Here is a 27,403-nt window from a genome sequence, read left to right as displayed (position 1 = left end):
TCAAGTACAGAATTTGTTTCTAAACTGCAAGAGCACATTGAATATATGTTGAAATAATTTCTTTCTGTTTGTTAGGCTTTAGTTCTAAGCCTTTGAAATAGACAGAGGAGTTTTGTTTCCTGTTACTGTGGATCTTTGATCTAGGACAGGATTTCTTAAACTGGAATCAATACTACAATTCTAGGAGAACATGAACATAGATGGAGGTGGTGTTAAAAAATTTGGAATTGATTTTAAGGAGTTTATTAATGAGAAAGTTGATCCTAGGATTGTTAATAGCTTTGTAGACTGAAGTTTTAGCTCTGAATTCATGTAATTTTTTTTTTTTTTTTTTTTTGGTGGGATGGGATTTGAACCTTAGGGCTTCATGTTTGCAAAGCAAGTGCTCTACTGCTTGAGCCATACCTCCAGTCCATTTTGATCTGGATATTTTGGAAATGGGGTTTTCTTGAACAATTTGCCCATGCTGCCTCTAACTGTGATCCTGTTGATCTCAGCCTTCCCAGTAGCTAGGGTTACAGGTGTGAGTCATCAGTGTCTGGCCGAGTTGATACAATTTTTTGACTTTCCTCCTTCAGCTCTGCAACACAGATTTTAGAAATGTGAATTTAATGTTTGGGAAGAAGAACAAAGAATGTATGTTACGATTTGTGCCAGAAACTCCTGTGAGTAGTTGTAGTTCTTGGAGTGTAATGAATTACTGAGACAAGACAAAGTCTACTAAGTTTACACAGGATGCATAGTCTTCAGAAGTATTTATAGATGTCATGCTTTTGGACTAGGATATCAATGTCTCTTAATTGGAAGTAGAAAGGACCACCTAAGAAAACATACCCAAGAAATTTTGACTGTTCCCACTGTACCTTAAAATTTCAACTTTAATCCATCATTCAGAGATGCTACATACAGCAGCAAAATGCTGGCAAGTGTTTTAAAAAATTAGCATATACTAATTAGACGAAAGAAGGGGTTCATTATGACATTTAACACGTCTTTATAATGTACTTTTTTTTTTTTAGTATGTACGCTGCTGAAACGAGCACACTATATAAGGTTCTTTGCTTGTATTCAGCCCTCCTCCATTATGCTCTTTGTTCCTTCTCCCAAATTGTCTCAGAATTTTTTTCAGAGATATTTTAAAATTAATTTGGCTTATAAAATGTTACTGGTATTTCTACCTCATAAAGTTTAGGAGGAATTCATCAATCCTGGAGTAAAATGAAGGAGAAAAAAGTAAATAGGATAATTTAAGCTCTAGCCTTTTGCTGCTATATAACCTTTCTATTTGTTGTTGAAGCAAGCCTCAATATAGACAGTTGAGACTATTGGTAAGAGTTTGAAGCAATACATTATAGGATTTAGGATAGACTTTTGCTAGCTTAATTATTAAAGCATTCTCTTTCATCCTATAAAAGTAATCTAGTTTGTCTAGTAAATTCTAATGACATCATTCAGTGAATAGAAAGGAATGAAATCGAGATAGAAGAGGATATTACCATGCTAAAGTTCTTGAGAGGCTGGAGAAACATAGTGTAGGTAGAAAGGGTTATGTTCTACATAGGCAGGTGTTTGAAATCATACCAGGGATGTGGAAATTTATTATTTAATGACAGAGTAGTTCCTAGATATCTAGGATATGAATGTAGTGTTTGAAGGAAAAATATTGTTGGCTTTCAAACCTATGAAAGTAAAAGTTGTGGATCTTTAGATATTGGCTGTATCTTCAGTTAGGACATCAAATGCATCAGGATGGTGGTTCTAATTAGGATAGAGAAGTCTGCAAACCAAGAAACAAAGCTTCAGCAGCTAGGAGTAGCAAAGAAGTGACTTAAGAAGCTGACATATAGCGAGAGTGAAGGATGGTGATAAGAATATATGACATCTTTAAGACCAAAGTCTTAAAGGCTAGTTGGTTTCTCGAAGGCTGACAGAAACAGGATGGCTTGGATATGAAAGACAGTAACTAGAAGACAGCAGTTACCACAAAGTACTTAAAAGGGCCACTGGGAAAAAAGTCATGTTTCAGATAGGGCCAAGGAGATTTCGTGAACTGCCTAAATAAGAAGAATTTTTCATTGAATTTTTCAGCTCAGATGTTTTTGATAGAATTGGGAAGGAAGATCAGTGGAAGACTGGATTAAGAGAAAGAAACTATGCGCCATATGAAATGTTGGTTTACAGAGTAACTGTTTTGAAGGCTGTAGATGATACAAATTACATAGTGATAAGAAATTTACTGACTTTTGTGTTCAGAATAAATTTACCATGCCCAATAGATTGGGCATGGTAGCTCATGCCTATAATCCCAGTTATACTGGTCGTGGAGATGGGGAGGATCACAGTTTGAGGCTACCCAGGGAAAGTTAGCAAGACTCCATCTCAACTAATAGCTGGGCATGGTGGTATTTAGTTATTATTCAACTATGCAGGAATTGTAAATAGAAGGGCCACAGTCCTCTGGCCTGGGCAAAAACATAAGTTCCTTTCCCAAAAATAAGTAAAGCACAAGGACTAGGGACATGGCTCAAGTGGAAGAACTTCAGTTTATACTCAGAGCCTCACGCTTGCTAGGCTCTGAGTACAACTCCCAGTACCCATCCTCCCAAAAAAAAATTGTTTGAACTTTCGTAAAGGCATTTTTAGCTTTGATTGACCTATAAGTGACCTGTACTTCAGCTATATTCTATAGTGGGAAAATATCTTACACTGTTAGAAAACAACAATAGAAAGTCGCCATTTATCTGGGATAGTCATGGGGGCATCACAAAACATTTTATAACCCTAGTTTCTTTTTCTTTCTTGTGAGAATTAAATGAGGCTGATTTTAGTGTATTGTTGTACAAATTACTTTAATAATACTTGGTTTCATTATAAAATTTAGAAAATTCATGGTATGTTCAACTCATTTTCAGTGGGCTTCATGTTCTGATTGTGTTGATGTAATTCTTTTTGAATTTGTAGCTATTGAATTTGAGAATATGTCATGTTTAAATTTAGGTTGTAAATGGAAAAAACTTGTAAGCAGGAAGATTCAGAGTATCCAAGTTTTGAGTTAAGAAAGACTGTTACAAACATATGTAATGTTTGAGTTAAGAAAGACTGTTACAAACATATGTAATATCTTTTACCTCATATTAATCATATTCTTCTAAAATGTGTATTACAGAATTTGCCTATGAAAGTACTGCTTAGAATAGCATACTAAACTTAATAGAACTAATTTAATGGCCGGAGGCGTGGCTCAAATGGTAGAACACCTACCTAGCTAGTGTGAAGCCCTTGGTTGAAACCCCAATAGCACCAAAAATAAAAAAGTAAATTAGTAAGTAACTAATTTAGATAGTAGTTTCTTTTAATTCCATTGTCAGACTCACATGGACATTGATTTGATTTGACACCATTATGTCTCGCAAAAAGAAAATGATGGGGCTATACAAAGAAGTTGGGAATGGTTCCATATATTGTTTCACATTTATCTGTACAAAAAGAGAAAAAATAAAGGCAGGTAATATCTTTTCTTCCTTTTATTGATTGTTACTTTTTATTTAACGATTAAATTGTTGGCAACTTCATGTCTCAGATTTGTTTTCTGAGGTTTACTGGTTCATGAAATATAAACGTCTTTGAATAACTAACTTACATAATCCAAACTTAAAGTCTAATATAATAGTGACTAGCAGAGGACATTTTTCCTTTTTCCATTATTGTTCCTGCTGGTGGCTCTCTGAGAAGCAGGTGGCTAAAGTTAATTAACTGTTGTTTGAAAAGCATCTGTTCACTGTGAGACACACTCCCTTTGCTTGCTTTAAATTTGGTGAGCCTGTCCCAGTCAAGCTTAGTAATGTAAACTTCTTTAATTCCAGGTCCTAGCTATGTAGTCATGATAGGTTTCCATCCCTCCTCTTATTTCCCTTGCTCAAAAACAAAAACACCTTAAGTGTTTTAGTATCAAGAACTATGGCAAGCACTTTTTAATCTACTACCTTCCACAGTTAAATGCAGTACCCAGCACTTAGTTGATTTACTAATAACAAAGGATTTCCTTTTGGACTAACAGTATAAAAACTATTAATTACACTTTGATTTAACATCTGTGTACTCTTGTGACAAATTTAGAAAAATTAAAAGGAAGAGAAGTATTACCCAGAATCATAATTTTAAGCATTTTAGTGTCTGTTGTTCTCTCTAGTGTTTGATCTAGGCTTATATATTTAAATTGTATCTGTTTTATGAAAGTAGATTGAATATTTTCCACTGTAGGTATTCCTTCAATATAGGACATTTTAATGTTTGACATTTCATAATTTGGAGATGTTACCATTTTCTATTTCATTTTTTAAAATAAAATTTCACTCAAGTAAAATTGAACATTTAGAAACTTTTGATGGATATTATCACTTCCTTAAATGTGACTCATTTAACTAGGGCTATTCGGCCAAAACATTAGTTTTTTGGTTTGTTTGTTTTGTTTTTTGCCAGGGATTGAACCCAGGGCATCACACATGCTAGGCAAGTGTTTTACCACTGAACTATACTCCCAGCACTAATCTTCTTATTTTTGAGGCTTTATATAAATATTACCAAATAGCTTTCTGTTCCTACCAGCACTGAACATACCTATTTTGCAAACCTTCAGCACCATTGAGACTCATCATTTAAATATATTGTCATTTTGAAAGACAAAAATGGTATAAAAATGTGTTTCTTCATTAGAAATAAATCAGGTAATATTTTTCTTGAAATATTTATTGTCCACTCATATTTTCTTTTTTCTTCTTATTCCCTCTCTCTTTTCTCCCTCCTCCCTCCCCCTGTCTTGAAGATAAGGTCTCTCTTTGTACCCAGGTTGATTCCCTACTTGCTATGTAGTCCAGGCCTCAAACTCAAAATCTTCCTGCTTCTTGAGTGCTTGGATTACAGACATCTGGCTCCATTCATATTAAAATTTAAAAAAATTTTTATTTATATAAATAATGCAACACCAAAATGATAGGGTTTGTATTAGAACTTGTTCACATGATTGAGAAGTACAAATTATGGATAAATGTCCAAGGAAAATTTGAAAATAAAGAGTAATGAAGGACTCTTATCAATTTATAGACTATATTACAAAACTACAGAAAACTTACAATGCAAGTTAATTGGCTCAACAACTGGCAGGTAGATCAATTTGAACAGAAACATCTCTTCTACTTCCTTTGTCTACATAATTATAACAGTTAACAACTTGGAAAAAAATAATTTTATCTCATGACATTGAAAAAAGTAAAATTGATACATAATAATGATAGAGTGGATAATATGTAAATACATTGCATCTGTGTAGCAATATGGTATAACGAAACACTGAAAGCTGTTGAATAATGGAGATGGAGGAAAGAGTAAGAAAGTAAAAAGGAGGTTAATCTGACTATAAAATACATTATATTCACAGGCAAAATACCATCATGAAACCCCTTTGAATGATGAATATGAACTTAAAAATGAAACAAAGGACAGGATTGTAAAGCAGGTCTTCTTGGGGGTGAATACTTGTGGTAGGGATATAGATAGTAGTGGGAGGGGGAAGGTGAATGGAGAAGTTAAAGGAGGGTGAATATGTACTTTATATCCTTATATGAAAGAAGAAAAATGAAACCTGTCAATCATTTGAAGTAGGGGAAAACTACTTCATTTGATGGTGGGGGCAAACCTAACCAAGGTACATTGTAAGCATATATGGAAATGTCACAGTGAATACCCCCATTTAACTAATGTATGCTAATAAAAATGTTACCAAGAATTACACATAAATAATAATACTAGAAAAATATGAAAATATTGGATTTGAGAATTATATAAGCAAACTCACATGGTTTCTTTAAGTACTTTGTATTATTAGCCTTTTACTATTATATAATAGTCATCTTTTCCTAATTAGTGATTGTCATTTTAAATGTCAATTTAATGTTAATATTGTGACTTTAGCTTTCTGATTTTTAAAAGTTATCAAGTATTTCTTGATTCATATGTTTACTTTCTTTTTATATACAGAATTTTTGTCTAAATGCATGTATATAACTTAAAAAGTTCAAATGGTAATGTGATCAACATAGCAATACCTCCTTCTCTTGCTGCCTTAACCCTGTCCTGCTCCTCAGAGGAATACTTTTATTTCTTTCAGCTTTGTAAAATTTCCTCTGAAATTTGCACGCTTACTGCTTCTTTTTGAGGGGTGTACCAGAAATTGAATCTAGGGCCTCATGTGTGCTAAATACGTGCTGTTCTTACTGCTTTTCTTGATAGCATTGTACTAATTGGTTATGATGAGCAGAAGTACATTTAATGCGTTTGTAAAGCATATGTAAAACAGGGGGCAGGATTACCTTCTCCCTAAGTTCAGGGGCCCGTGTTCTTTCTGTAAAGTAACTAGGCATTCAGTGGTTTAGAGAATGGCATCAAAATGTGTGATGTTTAGTGGAATATAAAGAAAATCAATGTATCTCTGGATTATTGTAGAAGACAGAGTCAACGTGACCCCCTCACAAACCTCAGTTCCTGGTATTTATGCTTGTCTTGACCTCTTGAATGTGTTTAAACCTGTGACTTACCTTTAACCAATAGAATATAGCAAAGATGATAGATAGGAGGGCAGTTCTGTGATGATACTATGTTGTAACACACATCTTGCTGACAGATCTTTTCTAGGCATTTTCTTTGCTGACCTGACAAAATAACCATGTTGGAGAAGTCTATGTGATAAGGACCTGTGGTTAGCTGCTTTGGCTTGGAGGGGCTCAGATTCCAGCCATTAGCCAATATAAGGTCAGGGACCTCAATTTTATAAGGATGGCAAAGTTAATTCTGCCTTTTGTCTAACTGAACTTAGAAATCTATTCTTTGTCATTGAGCATCCAAATGAGAATGCCACACAGTGAACACCTTGATGCGGCATCTTATGTGATCCTAAGTAGAGGATTCAATTCAGCTGTGTCTAAATTCCTGAACTCACAGAAATTGTAAGATAATAACTAATGCAATTATATTGTGGCAGAGAGCAGGAAAATTAAGCTGAGAGTTAATGGACTTGAGCTTGCCATTTTCTCTCTGTAAGTGTTCATGTGTTCTTAGTAGGATCTGTCTTACACTGCTGCCCTTATAGTCATCATTACAGCCATAATGCTTAAATACAGTAGCTACTGAAGGTCGTGATCTGGCACTTCATCACAATCAACCACAGGTGATAAACTGGTTAATTTTCTGAAGTTATTGTGTCACATAGATAAGCTTCTCCTCAAGGAGCCTGTTAGCCCGGATTTTAATTCCAGTAGGACTCAAAACTCCTAATGCCATCTTTACTGCTTTATCTCCTGAAACCAATTCTTTATCCATTTAAATTCATTGGGGAGGAAGAAAACACAGTCCCTTGATAAATAAAATTCGTTGTCACTAATTATAGTAGAAGGAAAACTATATGTAAAAATGTAAAGCTGACTCTGAAGAGTATCCCAGAATTGGAGATTTCTCAAGGAAAGACAAACTCAGGAGGAGAAAGCTCACCTTCTTCAAGCTGTAGTTCCTACCTTGTTGGAGAAGTTACAGTTAAAGTCCACGGAATGTCAGGGTTCACTGCGTTGCCTTGACCAAACCTGGATAGCAGTTGCTGGGCAGCAGTTGTAGCCTTGTGGAATATGAGAAATGGTTGATAGGGAGAGATGGGGCACTGCTTAATAGCATGATGCATGGAGCACACTGTTATCCATGTTGAGAGGGTCATACCAAGAGGATGATTATTAGTCCCAGGCTGTGTCAAAGTCAACAGAGCACACAGCATTTTTGGCATGAGCTTGAGGCAGACCACCACTGAATTTCCTTACATGTACTCATCACTTCATCACTGATGGGTTATGTAGCAAGAACAAATATTGATACTTTTATCTATAGGAAGAAACAGTTTGTCTCCAGATGCCCCCGAAGTGTTACATTAAAAAATATAAAAGAGGAAAAAAACAGAAATTGAGGCTTTGAAAAGTTGTGAAGATGAAGAATGCTTGAAATTTTTGATCATGTAGTGTTTAAACTACATGAGTTCACAGAGAAAATGGTGTGATACTGCTAAAAGCTATGGTGGAAAAAAATTGTATATTGATTACATAGCAATTCTCCATTTGAAAGAGAGTGTGTCTTTCATTTAAAATTCCTGATCCCCTCTTTTCCACCCTTCCAGGTTGCTATGTTTGCTCTCCAGTAGCTGGGACTACAGGCACATGCCATCATGACTGGCCCTGATTAGGGTCTGGAGTTGAGAAGCTACTGCATTATCTTTGCTATCTGTTTCTCTTACTCTGAAAGCAAGTGAATTTCCTTTTAAGCAGCAGTATAGAATACTAATTCTCTATGCCCTAGTCTGTTTAACTAAGGTCCTATCAAATAGCCGGCTGAAAAAATGTATATTTACCTAATAGAGTTTGAAGAATATGGCCTCAGTTATACTATATAGATATTCAAGTTGAATTGATCTTTATGGGGAGTTTAGAGACAGTATTTAAAACTCATTTTTAACTGTTTACACTGACTGTCATACATACTTGTATTTTCTCTCATAGCTTTGACATTTTTGTTCTCCAGTAGGTGTTTTTTTTTGTGTGTGTGTGTGCTACCGGGGCTTGAACTCGGGACCTTCACCTTGAGCCACTCTGCCACCCCTTTTTGTGATGGGTTTTTGAGATAGGGTCTCATGAACTATTTGCCCGGACTGGCTTCAAATGGCAATCTTCCTGATCTCTACCTCCTGAGTGGCTAGGATTACAAGTGTGAGCTACCAACGCCTGGCTTTCCCTTAGTTTTTGATGTGTTGTTTTCCTAACTGGTTCAAATTTCTTATGGAAGAAAGCACAATATTCATTTTTATACTGTTCTCTAATACAATAAGATAACATTACTATTATACTAAATGTCATGATTTTTATCACTTACAGTCTGTGATTCAGATGTTTCTTAATGACTTTGTTGAGGATCTGCAGCTGAGCGCATAGATTTTCTTTCTTGTAAACTCTTAGAATAAAAAGCTTTGCAAACCTATCAGTGTCACAGTTTCAATTTTTCTTCCCGCCTCCTCCTCCTCCTCCTCCCTCCTACCTCATGCTTCCTTCTCCCTCCCCCTGCTCCTTCTCCCTCCCACCTTCTGTGTGTGTGTGAAAAATAGAGAACCACACATATTATACTTACTGTCACAACCTTCTTTATCATTAGTGTTTAAAGATTCAGCTCATTTGTTTTACTAGTTACATTTCATTCTATTATATGAATATGTCATTAATTTAGTGAAGCATTCCTTTATAGACATTTAAATAGTATAGAGTATAATATCCAGGCAGGTACTGTTTTCTGTGGGACTAAGGGTACATAAAATAGGGCAGATTTTGCTGGTTGCTTTTTTGTTGTTGTTTTTGGTGGTACTAGGGTGTGAACTCGGAGCTTCACACTTGCTAGGCAGGCACTCTACCACTTGAGCCACTCTGCCAACAGAGAGGCAGATTTTGGTAGTGATAAGTGGCTATCTACCAGAATTTTATTTTTGCCTTTTTATAGTTGAAGAAGTTCAGAGAAGCTGTTGGTAAACAGAGACTCTAGTTTTCCACTTTTCTTGCATCCTAATATGGCTGCTTAGCAAGTTTTTACCAATGAAGTAATATGTACCACTTTCAAGGCTAATGTAAAATTTTTTCTCAAGAGATTTTTTTTTAAGTGATTTTTCTCTTTTATCAGTTGGTATTGATACTTGGATGCTAGCAGAGTCTCTGTCAGGTTAGGTTCCAGAGTGATTGTGTTTCTATAATTTGTAATTTAGATATCTTGAAGTTATAGCCTTCTCTGAGGATCTGGGGTTATGTTATCAGTGATGTCCTTGGAGTTTTGCTGCATATCTTTTCTTATCCCACCAATAAGGACAACCCACATTAGAATATTATGTTTCTTAAGGTGGAAGTTTAAATCATTGATTTCGACCTCTTTTTAATACATATTTAAACTCTAAGCTAACTATAAATTATAAATAACATTTTAAAGATATGTTTTTCTGTAAATATTAGATGTATTCTGTAAATTTTTATATATTTTAAGTTCAAAATACTTTATTTGTTCATTCATTGTCGTACTTGGCCTCATGCTTGGTAGCCAAGTGCTATAACTCTTGAGCTTGCCCTGTTTGTTTTTCTTTCATTTTTAAAGCAAGGTCTTGTTATTTTTGCCTGGCTGCCTTTGAACTCTTAATTCTTCTGGTTCTGCCTTCCAAGTAGATGGGATTGTTTGTGTGCACCTTCATGCCCAGTTCAAAATATTTTCTAATAACCAAACATTTGAAGTTACTTTAGATACATTTTTGTTACTGATTTCTAATTTAAATCTCTGTGGGCAGAGAACATGCTCTGTTATTTCAGTTCTTCATACTTAGACATTTGATTTATGATTACTTTTCATAAATTCTATATGTATTTGAGAAGAATATTTGAATAGAATGTATATTCTGTAATTGTTAAGTTTTTTATGTCAATTAGGTCATATTAGTAATGTTATTCATATCTTCTGTATACATGTCTTTTTCTTGCTTGCTGCTTTTATCAGTTACCTAGAGACTTGTTTTAAAATTGTCAATCATTATTATGAATTTGCATATTTCTTGTTTTAGTTCAGTTTTTATTTTATGTGTCTTGAGGCTCTTGTTATTTGGTGTGTAGACATTTAGCATTGTTACAGCTTTCTGATGAATGCACCATTTTATTATTATAAAATCTCTTTTCATGTTTGATCCTTACATGGCAGCCTGTTTGTAAACATACATTTAAGTGTGTCTCTTGTGAATATCATATGGTGAATTTTTTTTTGTCTTTTTTTGTGGCACTAGAGTTTGAAGTCAGGGCCTCATACTTACAGGCAGGCGCTCTTACCACTTTGGCCACTGTGCCAACCAGGAGCCCATATCTTTCCAAAGCCCTCTCCCACCATGCTGGAGATCAAACTTAGGACCTTGTGTATACTAGGCAAGTGCTCTATCACTGCACAGCTGGGCTGGGGATGTTCTTTTTTTTTTTTTTATTCATATGTACATATAATGTTTGGGTCATTTCTCCCCTCTTCCCCCATCCCCTCTCTTACCCCCCTCCCTCCCTCTCCCCCCTCACCTCCTCGCTACCCGGCAGAAATTATTTTGCCCTTATCTCTAATTTTGTTGAAGAGAGAGTATAAGCAATAATAGGAAGGAACAAGGGTTTTTGCTAGTTGAGATAAGGATAGCTATACAGGCAGTTGACTCACATTGATTTCCTGTGCATGTGTGTTACTTTCTAGGTTAATTCTTCTTGATCTAACCTTTTCTCTAGTTCCTGGTCCCCTTCTGCTATTGGCTTCAGTTGCTTTAAAGTATCGGTTTTAGTTTCTCTGCGTTGAGGGCAACAAATGCTATCTAGTTTTTGAGGTGTCTTACCTATCCTCATACCTCCCTTGTGTGCTCTCGCTTTATCGTGTGATCAAAGTCCAATCCCCTTGTTGTGTTTGCTGTTGATCTAATGTCCGCATATGAGGGAGAACATACAATTTTTGGTCTTTTGGGCCAGGCTAACCTCACTCAGAATGATGTTCTCCAATTCCATCCATTTACCAGCGAATGATAACATTTCGTTCTTCATGGCTGCATAAAATTCCATTGTGTATAAACACCACATTTTCTTAATCCATTCATCAGTAGTGGGACATCTTGACTGTTTCCGTAACTTGGCTATTATGAGTAGTGCTGCATTAAACATGGGTGTGTAGGTCCCTCTGGAGTAACCTGTGTCACAGTCTTTTGGGTATATCCCCAAGAGTGGTATTGCCGGATCATATGGTAGATCAATGTTTAGCTTTTTAAGTAGCCTCCAAATTTTTTTCCAGAGTGGTTGTACTAGTTTACATTTGGGGATGTTCTTTATAATAATAGGATATCAATATACTACTTAAATGCATAGCAGCCATTAAGTTCAAATTGAGTGCATAGAAAGAGATATACTTGAACTATCAAATTTCTCAGACTCTTTCAAAAGAAGACATTTTTGAGAGGGATGCTGGTGCTGTACTACATAATAAGGGAGGAGAAAGTTAGTGAGAATCTTTCATAATCTATGTGTCTTGCAAAGAATAAGTGGATGGATATATGAGGCTGGTAACAGTTTGTTCCTATTCTATTCAGGCTCCACTGTGTTGATTACCTTCAAATCTCTTAATCTCTGGTTAAGAAATAGTATGTGTGTGTGGAGGGATGCTGAATGGTAACAAATAGGTAGAATGCTTGCTATATGGAAGTGGATTTCACTGGGTTATCTGAACAGAAGGCTGTGGATGAGCAATTGCTATAGTCCTAACTATATCTAGACCTCTGTATTTCTCTACACCTCATCCTCCTTCACCCTCTTCAGAGGGTTCTGGTTGCTTACTGTGACATTGCTGCAAAGTTAATTCAATTAGAAGTGTTGAATTAAATTTTACTTAAGGCTCATTTATTACTTAATTCCACTTACTAGAAAAATGAGGTTTTTTTTAAATTTTGCTAATTTACTGTTAGTTTCAAAAGTTCTATGTCATTCTTGAAAAAATAAAGCATGAAAAGTACAAGTTTCTCCTGTGCAGTAGCTCAAAATTATACCTCCTTTATATGTTTTGCTTAACTTTAAAATAATCTTTGAAAGGCACTTCTCCCATGCACTACTTGCAGACATCTCAGGTGTATTACCCATGATAATTATTTTGTAACTGATTGAATGGTTTTTAATACAGAGACTCTGAGCATTGCCCTGGCTTTTGAGGCATATAACTTATTCCATTGGAATATGGATGAATCAGGCTGCTGCCATTGGAAAGTCCTTAAAGTATGCTATGGGTTTTTTTAAATGTGAAAATAAAAGAGGAACTTCTTAAACCAAAATACATGTGTATAATTTATTTTCTGAAAGTCAAATTAATACAAACGTTTTGAAGAAAAGATTTTTGTTTTGTTCACCTTTTTTGGGGACTTTTTTGTGAGGTTGCTTTGAAATAATATAATTCTCTTCCCACCTTTGCTCACAAATACACCTACTCTATTACTTCTCCTGTATACCTCAAAAGCAGGGGCATTGTTCAGAGCTTCACTGTTAAATATCACTCAAGTAACCATGTTCATAGTAATTTGATCTTTTTATCCAATTAAGACAGTCTTTGTTTTTAAAGAAGAGTGTTTAGTTCACTTGCTTGGTTTCATTTTTATTTTTGTTTTTTAGTCTGAAAAGTACTTTTTTGTTTGTTTGCTTGTTTTGCTTTTTGGAGACAGGATCTCACAGTGTAGCTCAGGCCTTGAATTCTTAATTCTCCTACCTCAGCCTCCTAAGTGTCACCATGCCCAGAAGGTTAAAAAAAAATTTTGTTTTACCTTTATTTGAAAAATTATTTTGGATGGGGTTGGATAAGAAATACTGGATTGACTTTTCTTTCTTTCAGTACTTTAAATATGCCATTCCATTTTTTCATGGGCTCTCATTGTTTTTGATATGAGGTATGCTGTCATTCTCATCCTTTGCTCCCTCTAGATAACCTCTTTAATACGTTTTCTCTTTCTTAAGATTTCCAGAAATTTGATTATAAATTGCCATATGTGGTTTTTCCCTCCTCTCTCCCCTCCCCACCTGATATCATCCTGTGTTTATGAGGTCTAGTACATTAAACAGAGCAGAGCTCAACTTTAAGTAGAATGATGCTGCTATTCTTGTTTTTCACTGCTAAATTTTTTATCTAATTTTCTGCTTATTTTTAAAACAAAGCCTCCCAGAAACTAATGAGATGAGATAGAAAGATAGTATTAAAGAAGTGCGTGGCTAAATGTTACTGGCACAGCTCTGCTTGAAGGAAACACAAAGGATAATACAATTTATATGAACTTGAAAAGCATGTAAAACTAATTTATAGTAATAAACATCATTATAATAGTTACCTTTTCAGTAGGAAAGGGTTTACTTACTAGAAGGGAACACAAGGAACATGTTTCAATTCTGGCAATGTTTTATTTCTTTACCTTGGTTATGATTACACATCTGTATGTATTTGCAAAAACTCATCAAAGCGTAGCTTAATATTTATGCATTTTACTGTTTATAAATATATCAGTGCATGAAAAATTTCATTTTAAAAACATTTCATCTTTATACATTTTCTCTGACCCTACTCACCACTCTGACCCAATAATGTTCCAAACAATCCTAACTGGACTGCCAACTAGAATTACATTAAACTTTCCTCATGTTTTTAAAAAAATTCAGAACATGATACTTACTGAAGACATTTTCTATATGACTGTATGGGTTTCCTCTCTTAAATTTTTTCTTAGCTAAGTGTAGTTTTAAACTGTTTACTCATCCACTTAGGTTTCCTAGTTATTGCCAGTATTATAGGGTTATTTTATATATTTATCTTTTCTCAATCATGTTGTCAGATTTTTCTGTTACTAGTCTGTTAAATCATTTTAGTAATGACCTCAGTTTTCTTAAGCATTTTAACAATAAATTTTAGTCACTGTCTTTATTTCCTTTAGGTAGAGTGTATTTCACCCTAGTTTTCCTGGAAACTTTTTGTTTTTTTTTAATGATTGGCTGCAGAATTTTTTCAGATACCTTTTTGAGATCTATTTTGTCATACAGTCATTTTAGTTTTCTCTTTTACTTTGTTGATAAATTCAGTAATTTGATTTCAAAATGTTGGACCATTCTTACAGTCCTTAACAAATAGTTTGTTTCATACAGTGTTAAAATTTGTATGCGCTAGTAATGGATTAGGTTTTCTGATACTTATAAAACATATCTTTGTATAAGTGAAGGTGATTTAATTTTTCTGTTTTATTAATATGGTTTCAATATTATCCATATTTGCTTTAAAATTATTGAACTTAATGGGATTGGTAAGGTCAGGTTTGTAATGTGGTCTATTGTGAACAAATCTTTGAGGCCTAGTAATATCCCTTTTATTAGCATTTAGTTAAAAGAGGAAACTGCTTTTATTTGGCCATCGAGAACTAGTTCCAGGTAAGTAACTTTCTTGTTCAAATAGACCCCCACACAATCTTTTTTGAAAATCTATTTGCTATAGTATCAAAACTTTTTGAAGTTTTCATTTTTATATTTTTTTTTCCCACAGTCTGTGGTGGACGACTGGATTGAATCATATAAACAAGACAGGGACATCGCACTTCTGGATTTAATCAACTTTTTTATCCAGTGTTCAGGATGTCGAGGTACAGAATGTTAAAATAAACCATGTACATTGAGCCTGTGAGTCTAGCAGTGTGACTTTTGTTTCACCTGCCACTAGTCATGTATAATTCATCCTATAATTATATACTGATCTTTTTCTGATAGAGAAAATGATTGGTAGGTTATTGAAGGCTGTTTCATCTTGATTCTGATTCAGTTTTGCCCCTGTAAGTTAACACATTTCTCTCTTTTTTGAAATTTTGGAACAAAATCTAAAATTCATTGAACAGCTTTATGAATTTTTCTAGATAATAAGATTTTATAATTCTTACTCATTATTTCACATCCACTTCATGTTAAGAAGGGTGCTAGTGCTAACATCCATTATTTTTATCATTGCCAGTATTTTGGTCTTCTTTTATAGATAAATACTCGAAGCGTATCTAATTACTTAAAGCACAAGTATCAGAATCTGATGTTGTAGTATATAATAGGTTCAAAATCTGTAAGACAGTTTTTAATTTAAAGTGGAGTTCTGTTGTTATTTTAATAGTACCTGCTAGATACTGTTTGCTCGACTGGGTACATCTTTATATGTTAAATACTACATGATGGAAATAAGTTGCTAAATCACCATCTCTGTTTTCTGGTAGGGGAAAAAAAGGTGGTCTTTTATTGAGGCACTGATCAAATTGATTTTCTTTTTTTCATTAAACCATTTTATCAGGAACAAGTGGAACTTTTCTTAGCAAAATATGTTAATAAGACCTATTCAGAAAATATACTAATAAGATTGATCATGCTAATGAATATAGAGCAAAATAATAGATTCAGGAAAATTCTTTGCTAAACCTTATACCCATTTATAATACATCTTCAGCAAACAGAGAGATCTGTCTTGTTAAAACTTAAATGTGAAAAACCTACAACCAAAATATAGCTTAATGGGGAAATTTTAAAAGTGTTTGGTATAAAATTTAGGAATGAAACAGGATGGCTCAACTCCATTTTTAGCTAACAATTTACAACAGTTTGTTAGTACAATATGACAAGATGTAACTAGATATGAAAGAGAAAGAGCAAAGAAAAAGAAACAAAATTAGTTTTAAATGCATACATTTGGGTATGTAGAAATTCCAAATGACTATCTTGAGAATCTATTAGAGTTTATGAGTTTACCAATAATGATACAAACAAAATAAGCACACAAATACCAGTAACATTCTAATACATCCAGCAGGATGCAATCATAAGATACAGCTCAAAACAGAAATACAATTTTTTTTGCCTTTCTGGGGTTCAAACTCAGGGCCTTGGGCTCTGCCACTTGAGCCACATTCTAAGCACTTCCCTCCAAAAAAAATTGTGTCAGTCTTTTATATTTAAACAAGTAAGCTTTCAAATATAAAATAATAGGCCTTATAAATTTTTACTTCAGAAACAAACCAAAAGTCTACTTTTTTGGAACATTTTTATTAGCATATATTAGTTGTACAGAAATTTTCATTGTAACATTTCCATATGTGCTTACAGAGTACCTTCCTTAGGTTCATCCCAACCATCATTTCCCTTATCCCCTCCCCCTATTTAAAATGCTCTCGTCAGGTTTCACTGTTTTTTTTATACAAACATATAAAGCACATTGACCATATGCACCCTCCTTTAACCTTTCTATTCACCCTGCTCCTCCTACTAATACCCTCCCCGTAACAGGTCCTGTTTTGCATTCCTGTCCTTCATTTTTAAGTCCATACTCATTGTTCAAAGTGGTTTCACTATGGTATTTCACCTGTGAATGTTTTGTACTTTAATCCCTCTGTTACTCTTCTTTTCCCTTTTCCACCTGCGCTCTGTTATTCAGTAGCTTTCAGTGCATTTCGTTATTTCTTTTTCCTACACAGATGCAATATATTTCAATCATATTCACTCTTATCAGTTTCTTTTTCTCTCCCTCTTCCTGCTAGTCCAATCAATATCAGTACTGCAAACATGCTCTGTGTGTATATGTATGTAAGATCATGTTTGTACTTGTGTATACATTTATCTTTTTAATCTACCATCCTCATGTGAGAGAAAACATCATAACCTTTGTCTTTCTGAACTTAGCTTACTTTATTTAACATGAAGATCTCCAATTCCATCCATTTACCTGCAAATGTCATAATTTCATTCTTCTTTATGGAAAAGTAATATTTAGTTGTTTTTCAGGTGGTGTTTCACAGTTTTGCCAGGGTTGGCCTCAGGGTGAGATCCTGCTATGACATATGGGCTCCCATGTAGCGAGAATTACAGGCATGCATCACCAGATCTGGCTTATTGATTGAGATAGAGGCTTGCTAACTTTTTTCCTATGCTGCCCTTGAACCATGATCCTTTGGATCTTTACCTCCTGAGTAGCTAAGATTACAGGCATGAGCTTCTGTGCCCAATCAGATACAATTTATAATAGGAAATGAACCATTGAAGAATAAATCTTACCAAAACATGTTTTTATAAAAAGAAAATCATAGATATTGTTAAATGCCATAAAATGAAACCAAAATGAATGGAATTAGAGATTTATTACCATATAGGACACAGTCTGCTAACACTAAGCCATTAACACTTGATGAATTCAGTTAAAATCTTGCTGGATTGATTTCCCATAAGCCTATTTATTTATGTCAAAGTTACCACTTACCATACTGGCATAAATAGGTAATTAAATATAAGTAGAGAGCACCTGCCTTATACTAGATACTGAGCCAAAGGTTATCAGAATAATTTGTGCAACTTTTTCTGCTTCCTACTTACTCCCATCCCTCCCAGCATTAAAGATTTTTGTTTGTTTGTTTTGTGGAACTGGGTTTGGACTTAGGGTATTGTGCTTGTAAAACAGACACTCTATTTCTTGAGTCACATCTACAGTCTTGAGTATATGTAATTTTTAAAGGAGTCTTTATTGTAAGGAGTGAAGATAGAAATATATGATAGTTCAATGAAGTGCAATAAGAGTGATAAAACTGTTGACAGCTTTGTGCTTTGTATACATTAGCTATTTTAATCTTTGTTAACAGTCCTCTCAGGCAATTTTGGTCTTTAATAGATCAGGAAGCTGAGATGGAAAGTTTTATGTAAGTTTATCTGAGGACATGCAGTTAGTATCCATGTGAAGATTCAGAGTCAGAACTTGGGGTGTGGCTCAGTGGTAGTGAGCTTGCTTGCCTAGCATGTGGGAGGCCCTAGGTTCACTTCCCACCAACACAAAAAAATATTCAGAGACAGGCCACCTATCTGGAGTCTCTATCCCTAACTACAAGACACTTGAGAATAATAGGGAGCGGCTACTGATTCATCCCAGGCTGTATGTGTCTTTTAATGTAGGGAGTTGATTAAAACAACAGCAATAGAAATCCCACATCGTAGAGAAAGCACACTCTAAAATTAATGGAAGGAAGTTAAGAAGAGGTTGAATCCTAGAACATGTAGGTTGGTGGGGTGTGGTAAGAGATTAAACAATTGGAAAGTAAACCAGTTTGTTTATTTTACAGCATAAAGTACTGAAGAAAGCACAAATAATGTACTTTACATGTATTATCTCATCCAGTCTAATACTAGTTAGATTGGGTTTTAATTTTAAAATACCTGGTAGTGTGAAATTTTGTTTTTGAAATATATTCTGATGGATCTTAGTTTTTTTTAAGTTATTATAAAGTATTTACCATTTTCAATCTTCCCATACATCTCCATGTAGTTAATTGCTTTTAACTACATTGTTATATATTCTCCTATTTGTCTATTTGCCTAATTTCTCAAGGTATAAATTGGAATATGAACTCTTTCTATGTTCATCCCTATTACAGAAAATGTACTGGTATATGTGTAGTTTTTTCACCACCCCTCCTTTTAATATAGTGTCATTTAAATTTTTGTGTATATATATGTAGCAATTTATTTAACTAGTCTTTTAACAGATCATTGAATTATATTTAGCCTTTCACTATTACAAACAGTATTATAATGACTAATTATGGGTGCATCCTATTTCTCTTTATTGAAGAATATCTATAGGTAGATGCCTTTGTTATAGTAGTAGTTATTACCAAAGTGCCTGCTGTGGGAATGTACTCCTTTTTATTCTCATTAATTATATATTAAAATGTTTATTTTTAGCCTTTTTGTCAAAGTATATTTATCAAATTCTTCGCTTACTCTAAAAAATGATTTAAAAATTATGTATCAGTGTGATTTAGAAAAAAGTGATTTAAAATTCACATAACAAATAAGTAACCATTTTTAAAGCATGCAATTAAGTAGCATTTAGTGCATTCATAATGTTGTTTGGGTTGTTATTACAACGTATCATAATCAGGTGGCTTATAGAAAACATGAGTGCCAGCACAGTCTAGTTCTGGTGAGGTCTGTCTTACAGACTACAGGTTGCTGAGTTCTTGCATATGCCCATGATTAAAAAAAAAAACAAGAGGACAAAAGAGCAGCTGGGGCACCTTTTGTAAAGTACCAACATCCCTGACTTAATTACTCCTATTACCATCACATTAGGAGTTAAGATTTCAGCATAAGAATTTTGGAGGAACACAAGCTTTCAGTCTGTTGTAGAAATTACTACTTACTATTGTGTCTCAAAACTTTAAAAATCATCCCAGAAGACAGAGCACTGTTGCTCACAACTACTAGCTACTCTGGAGGGGAAGATCAGGAGGATTTTGGTTCCAGGCCAGTCCTGGCAAAAAGTTCACAAGACCCTAATAAAAGCTGGGGTGTAAACTGGGTGCCAGTGGTTCACAACTTTAATCCTACTTATTTGGGAGACTAAGATTGGGAGAATCATGGTTCCAGGCCACTTGAGGCAAATAGTTCATGAGACCCCTATCTCCAAAATAATCAGAGCAAAGTGGACTGGAGGTGTGCCTCAAGTGGTATAGCACCTACTTTACATGCACAAAGCCTCGAGTTCAAAATCCAGGCCCAATTAAGAAAAAAAGCTAGGCTTGATGGCCTATTCCTGTCATCCCAGATACATGGGAAGCATAAATAAGAGCATCTGGTTCTACACTTGCCAGGGCATAAGCTCAGAGACCCTAGTTAAGAAATGACTGAAACAAAAAGGGCTAAGAGTATGGCCCAGCAAGTGTGAGGCTCAGAGTTCAAATCCTAATACTGCCAAAAAACAAAATAATAAATCACCCCCAAATACCCTATACTCACTAAGTAATCATTTCTTATTTCTCCTCCCATCCCATGTCATCTGTTAATCTGCTTTTTATCCCTATGGATTTGTGTTCATTTTTAATTAAACCAACCATACACATGACTTTTTGTGTCTGATTTGTTTCATTTGCTCTTAACTTTTGAGGTTCATCCAAAGATGTAACATGCGTTGTTAACTTGCTCCTTTTATGATTGAGTAATAGTCCATTCTGTGTATATGAATCTCACATTGTTTATCTGTTCATTTGTTGATGATAATCTGGCTTTGCTGTTGTGTATATTACAATTAGAAAAATTTTGGTATGTAAATCTCTATGAGTAGATTGACTTTTGTTTAAACTTGAGGAACCATCAAAAATATTTCCCATAATGACCACCTAGTCTTCTATTCCCGTAATTCCCACAGTGTTTTTCTCTCTCTGTTTCTCTCTCTCTGTCTCTCTCTTTCTCTCACTCTCTCTCCCTGTCTCTCTCTCTCTCCCTCCCTCTCTCTCTCCCCCTCCCTCAATCTCCTTCTCCCCCTCCTCCCTCCCCTCTGTCTCTCTCATTGTCTCATATGTCTCTCTCATATTGGGGGAGAACCCACACCCCTCCAAATATCTCCTTCCAGATATGTACCACCGTATCTGGTTTATTTCATACTTTTTTGGTGGAACCTTCCTAGTGAGTTTAAAGTACCACCTCATTATAGTTTTAATTGATGTTTTCTAAATGATGAATACCTTGAACATCTTTTCATGTGACATTTTATATTTCTTCTTTGAAGAAATGTGCATTTACATCTTTTGGCTTATTTAAAAATTACAGATTATGTGTGTTTTTGTTGAGTTGAAATAGTTCTTTATGTATTCGGGGTATTAAACCCTCTTTTGTTACGTAACTTGCAGCTATTTTCTCCCATTCTCTAGAACATCTAATGATGTTCTTTGATGCACAAGAGGTTAACTATTCTTTGGCGTGTGTTCTGAGGTTTGAACTCAGTGCCTTGTGCTGTTATGCAGGTGCTGTACCTCTTGAACCACACTCCTAGCCTCTTTTTAAAAATTTTGTTATTTTTAGGTCTGGGGCTCACATTTTTTCCCGGGAAGGTCTCAGACTATGGTCCTACTACCTGTCTCTGCCCATGTAGCTCGGACCATATGTGCAAGCCATCATTTCTGGGTTGTTGATTGAGATGGAATCTTGCTAACTTTTTGCTCAAGCTGGCCTCAAACTGTGATCCTCACAATCTCTGCCTCCTTGATAGCTGGGATTTCAGGCATGTGTTACCATGCCAGTCCTTAACTAACATTTTATTAGGTCTAACTGAGTCTTTCTCTGTTTTGCTCATACTTGTGGCATGAAATCTGAAGAATGCATTGCCAAATCCAAGATCATAATTTTACAGTTTTAACTGTTACATATTTAGGTCATTCATTTCTTTTTTTTTTATTGTTTTATTATTCATATGTGCATACAACACTTGGTCATTTCTCCCCCATGCCCCCACCCCCCCTTCATTTCCTATATATAGTGTAATTTTAATATAAATTTCTCTTACAAATGAGAATTGCGAGTACTTTCTTTTTCTTTGATTTCTCTCTTCTTACCCTTGTCTATTTTTCTCTTGACTACCTTCATATTTCTGAAAAAAACATTGCCAAATGGATCTTAAAACAAGATAACAGAAGCATAGATGTAAATTTCTTCAGCATGATTAATGAGGAAAGTACTTTGTTTTTCATATTGGGAATATAAGTCCACCTACTGACGTTAAGTTCTTATGAGACATTAGTAAATAGATCTTTAAACATAAAACAAAGTAAGAAGAGGATTTTCAAAGTAAAAGCAGTACTTAGTTACTAATTTCTTCACTGATCAGATTGGTGAGCTGAGGGGAGAAAGTACCACAAAATTGTTGGTTAGAAAACAATTTGGCATAACTGTTACATAACAGAATTTGACATTATCTAGCAAGACTACCTGTGTGTTTATCTGTTGATCCATTGTCCTACTTCTGAGATTTTTCCCTGAAGCTGTAACTCAAGCAATAAGTGCACATGACTAGTCAATGCAGCATTATTCGTTAAGTACAAAATGTCAGTAACCTAAATGCCCATATATTGAACAGTGACTGAATAAACTATGGTTTACACAGGGAAGTTTTGAGAATTTTCTAGAATTAAATGCAAATACAACAAATTAACTGTACCTTTCCAAACCATAAAAAGTGTTGTTTCATAGTATGAGGTGTTGTTTCATAGTGAAGAGTGAAAATACTCAGCTGAGGTTAGTCTGGAACTCATGGTGTGGCTCAGGCTGACCTGGAAACTGTCACCATCCTGTCAGCCTCTCCAGTGCTAGGATTATAGGCATACCCCCATGGCCCATACCAAATTGGTGCTTAAAGTGTATAACTAATGGGAAAGGATAGTTTGATAAAGAGCACAATGTTCACCAAGTCTCGAAGTGTCTCATTAAAAGACACCCATTATTTATGATTAGTAAAATAGAAACATTACAGTGTAGAGACTTGGTAAGACACTACTTTAGCTAGATGATGGAAGCACATGTTACAAAGTTACAGAACTAGTTGACAGCCTGTGTTCTGTGATGAGTGCTTTGAAGAATGCTACATCACTTTTGTAGTACTCTTGCCTCAAATCCATGCCCCAAATCTATTCATGAGGAAACATCAGATAATCAGAAATTGAAGAGTATTCTTCAAAGAATCATATACACTTTAAATATTAGCATCATGAAATACTCAGAAACTGTTCCAGCTTAAAATGACATTAAAGAAACATGACAAACGAACAGTGTAAGGTCTTGAGTTTCTTTTGACATAACAGACATTACTGAGTCACGACATGCTGAGATCCAGATTGGTTTTGTGGACTAGAACTTTAGGTGTGTATCTATCAATTGGGAATTTCATAGTTCTGCTAATTGTACTGTGGTTTTACAGTAATTATTTTTGTGGGTAATATGTCCTGACAATTACAAAAACAAAAAATCATGTGTAAGTGCAGAGCTAAGAAAGGATAAAATAGATATAAAATGTTCATATCTAGAGAATTTCAGCAAAGGTTATTCTTTGGATTTTCTTTCTCTGTTAGTGTAAAATGATGTCAAAGTAAAGAGATGAAAGAAAAAAAGTGTTTTAATGCCGAAGCCAGCAGCATGCCCAAGGGATGCCATTTTCACTATTAAGGAAGACGAGGAGCCCCTTTCTCCAACTTCTTATTTGGCATTATATTGAAAATAAAACCCAACACATTTAGATAATAGCAAGAAATGTGATCACTATTGGACAATAATATCGAATGTTTAGGAAACTCAAAAGAATCAGTGTGTAAAACTAATATAAGAGTAAAATGATCCAACAACATATTAAGATACAGAATGTTTGCAGAAATTAATAGCTTTAATATAAATAAGTACAGTCAATAGAAGATGTAATTTACTGAAAGACCCCACTTTTAAGATAGAAGTGGGAAAAAATATTGGGGAAAATTATCTCAAATCTACTTCTCAATGTGATAGGATATACCTACATAAGTTTCCAGTGCATTAAGAGTTTAAGTGCAGGCCAGGCACTGTAAAGGTTATAGGCCATCCTGCCATCCTGGATACTAGGGAGGTTTGCCACTTGAGCCATTCCACAAGCTCCTTATTTAGGATATTTTATATCTGTATTTATCAGCAAGATTGCCCATACTTTTCCTTTTTCATTCTTTCCATTACAGGTTTTATTCTCAAGTCTTTTCCAATGTCACAAAATTAATTATACAGAATAACTTCTAAGAAGAGTATATATGAGATTGAAATTATTTTTTTCCAGAACATTAGATACAACTAAAGACATTTGGCCCTAAAATTTATTTTCTACTTTTGGTTTTTCCAGATAGGGTCTCACTATGTAACTTATGCTGGCCTTGAACTCATGATCTTCCTGCCTCCAACTCCCAAGTGTTGAGGATTTGCAGACATACACTGCCATGCATAGGTAGAAACTTCCTTCCTTCCTTCCTTCCTTCCTTCCTTCCTTCCTTCCTTCCTTCCTTCCTTCCTTCCTTCCTTCCTCCCTCCCTCCCTCCCTCCCTCCCTCCCTCCCTCCCTCCCTCCCTCCCTCCCTCCTTCCTCAGTGGGGTGAAGTTTGACCTGAAGGCTTTGACCTTGCAAACCATGCTCTGTACTGCTTTTGTCACATCTTCAATTCAGACATGAAAGTTTACCTGTTAAATTTTGGTATTGATTTCTTTGTTATCTTCTTTGAATTTGAGGCCAGAGAAAATGGTCTGTGTAGTTTCAGTCCTTTTTAATTTGTGTAGAGTTGTTTTAAGGTTGTATAGTCAAATTTAAAAGTGTTTCATGTACCCTTCAAACCTGTGTTCATGTATTTTTAGTTGAGGTATATCCATTGTTAGAAAGTTTACTAATTGTATTGAAATACTTTGCATCTTAATTTATTTTTTGCTTCTTCTGACAGTTGCTAAGAGTAGTCGTTAGAATCCCACATCCAGATTACAGATTATATATTTCTCCTTGGTTTCTACTTACTGCCACTCTCATTCTTTATGATGTCCTTCCAAGTCCTTCTCTTGCTTGCCTTACTCCTTGATACTGTATTAAGTACACAGATAGGTTCAACTATTTATTATAACTGAAATCATTTTTACCTATTTTCCCTTCATCTTTGGCTATGCTTTTTTAAGTAGCTAGGATTACAGATGTGACCCCCATGCCCTGTTGAGATCTACTGTCTTAATAGATTTTGAAAGTGTTTAATTACAGTACTGCTGACTGCAAGTGCAGTGCTTACACATTAGATTACTATTCCTTTTTCATGTCAGTTATATCTGAGATCTCTTCTGCCTGGATTATATCATTTGCAGCTTCCTTGATTCTTTAAGATTCTTCTAGTGAAAAAAACTGTAGGACTTAATCTGAAAATTTGTCTTTGTGTTCAAAACACATTAATGGGTATAATTTATATTGCAAATTATTTTCATTCAGCATATTGAATACATTCTTCTTTGTGTTGTTGTAGAGAATTAGGAATAATTATTTTTCATTTTTTGTAAGTTCAAAATTTTCGTTTTGTTTTTGGTATTCTGTGTTTCACTCTGTTATGTTCTATGTGCAACACATTTCTTTGATGTCCTCCATCAGTTCTACAATTTCTTAAATCTCTTTAAATATCACTCTTTCTTACTTTATTTCTCTTCTTCAGGAACCTTGCTTTAACTTTGAATATAGTCTTTATATACCTTTTCATATGTGATGCTTTCTAAATATGACCTCCCCTTTCTGTTTCTTTATTCTCTTTTTATCTATGCCAATCTCTGTAAGTGTTCTTATTTCAGTTGTTGTGTTGTTCTTGTCTAGAGATTATAGCTTTTGGTTCCTTCACAGAGAAAAACAATTCCATGGAATTTAATCCTGCACTTTCTTTAAGAGACATTGTTTTGTAATTTGTATCTTACAATTTTTTTATTGTCTTTGAGCCTGTTTCTATGTTCTTGTTTTACATTGTTCTTTTGTTTCATTTTTTCTTGGTGTGTTTCATCACCTTTTATTTCAAACTTAAGTACTTTGCTTTCATTTTTTTGATATGCTTAACATGTCCCTAGGGCACTACCAACTACTGCTTTTTGCAATTATATGTAGAGTAGGAAATTTGTAGAGTACCAGGTTTTTTTTTTTAATCAAAATATTTATGGAGAATCAAAATATTTTACTGCTTGTCTAGCCTTTTTGAAAGAGTTTTCAAATGTAGAAATGTGCAGGTACTATTTTACATGTAAGTGTAACAAAAAGAGCAAGTTATTCTGGTGGATTTGTTCTTTAGGAAAGACTGTTGGGTGTGTGGAAAGCCTTATAATTTCTAAAATAAGACCAGACTGAAAGATAATATTTTGGCTTATTTTCAAGTGTGTTCTTAAAGAGTTTTATATGTACATATGTGTGTATATGTATATACATGTATATGAGAATAGACAATCTACACAGAATTAATCATAAATTATGTTGATATATCTATATATCAACAAAATTCAAAAAAATGAAGCAAAACTCTCTCCCTCTTAGGTGTAGCTATACATACTGTCATCCTAAGAGTACAGTAAGGAGCTGGGTGTCAGTGGCTTGTTTGTAATCCTAGCTACTCACGAGGCAAAGATCAGGAGGATCAAGGTTCAATGCCAGCTTGGGCAAGTAGTTCACGAGACCCTATCTCCAAAATACTCAACACACAAATGGGTTGGTGCAGTGGCTCAAGTGGTAAATTGCCTGCCTGCCTAGCAAGCATGAAGCCCTGGGTTCAAACAAACCCCAGTACCACCATCCCAGCCCCCCCCAAAATAAAAACCAATAAGGAAGACGGGAAAAAGTTGAACTTTACATTGGAGAGACGTGACAAGTGCTGCCTGCCTTACATCATCATGATTAATAATCAGTAGTGTGTACCCAAAGATTGAATACGGTGAGAATGATCGTTTCTCTCTTTGATCCCCCAGCCCCCTTTAATGGAAAAACAATCCAGCAAAACAGAAATCGTGCTAATGAGAAATGCATCAGAGAAACCCACATTGGAGGATACCGTATAAAATACATGGCCACTGATTTTTTTTTTTTTTTTATAAAACTTTTGTGTCATCCCAAACAGGTCACATCTGAAATAAAATCAGAAATTAAAGAGGAGACATAACTGATATCATAGATGAACTAAGTAAAATCCTAGAATCATTAACCTACCAAGACTGAATTATGAAGAAATAGAAAATGTGAAAAGATCTGTAACCTATTAGGTTGATTAGTTATAAAGTTTAAAAAAAAAAAAAACTCTCAATAAAGAAAAACCCGGTACCAAATGGTTTAACTGATGAGTTTTACCCAATGTCCAGAAAACAAATAATACCAGTTCTTAGTCAGTTCCAACAAATTAAAGAGACTGACTGGTGAAATGGCTCAAGTGGTAGCGT

General features: G+C 34.7%; 1 protein-coding gene across 4 annotated transcripts in view; it reads left to right on the top strand.

Annotated features, from left to right (window-relative positions):
• Positions 1 to 27,403, top strand: part of Stag1 (STAG1 cohesin complex component) — a 369,238-nt gene that overhangs the window by 144,499 nt on the left and 197,336 nt on the right. For 3 of the 4 annotated variants that reach the window (XM_074059901.1, XM_074059900.1, XM_074059902.1), the window contains one exon: positions 15,172 to 15,268. The exons of the other annotated variant lie outside the window; for it this stretch is intronic. In XM_074059901.1, coding sequence (XP_073916002.1) covers positions 15,172 to 15,268 — 97 coding nt within the window. The remainder of the gene's footprint in view (positions 1 to 15,171; positions 15,269 to 27,403) is intronic. 4 annotated transcript variants of the gene reach the window in all.

This window comes from Castor canadensis, chromosome 17 (genome assembly GCF_047511655.1).
Source record: "Castor canadensis chromosome 17, mCasCan1.hap1v2, whole genome shotgun sequence".
NCBI lineage: Eukaryota > Metazoa > Chordata > Mammalia > Rodentia > Castoridae > Castor > Castor canadensis.
The sequence above is the reverse complement of the archived record's forward strand: the minus strand, read 5'-3'. Positions and strand labels throughout refer to the sequence as shown.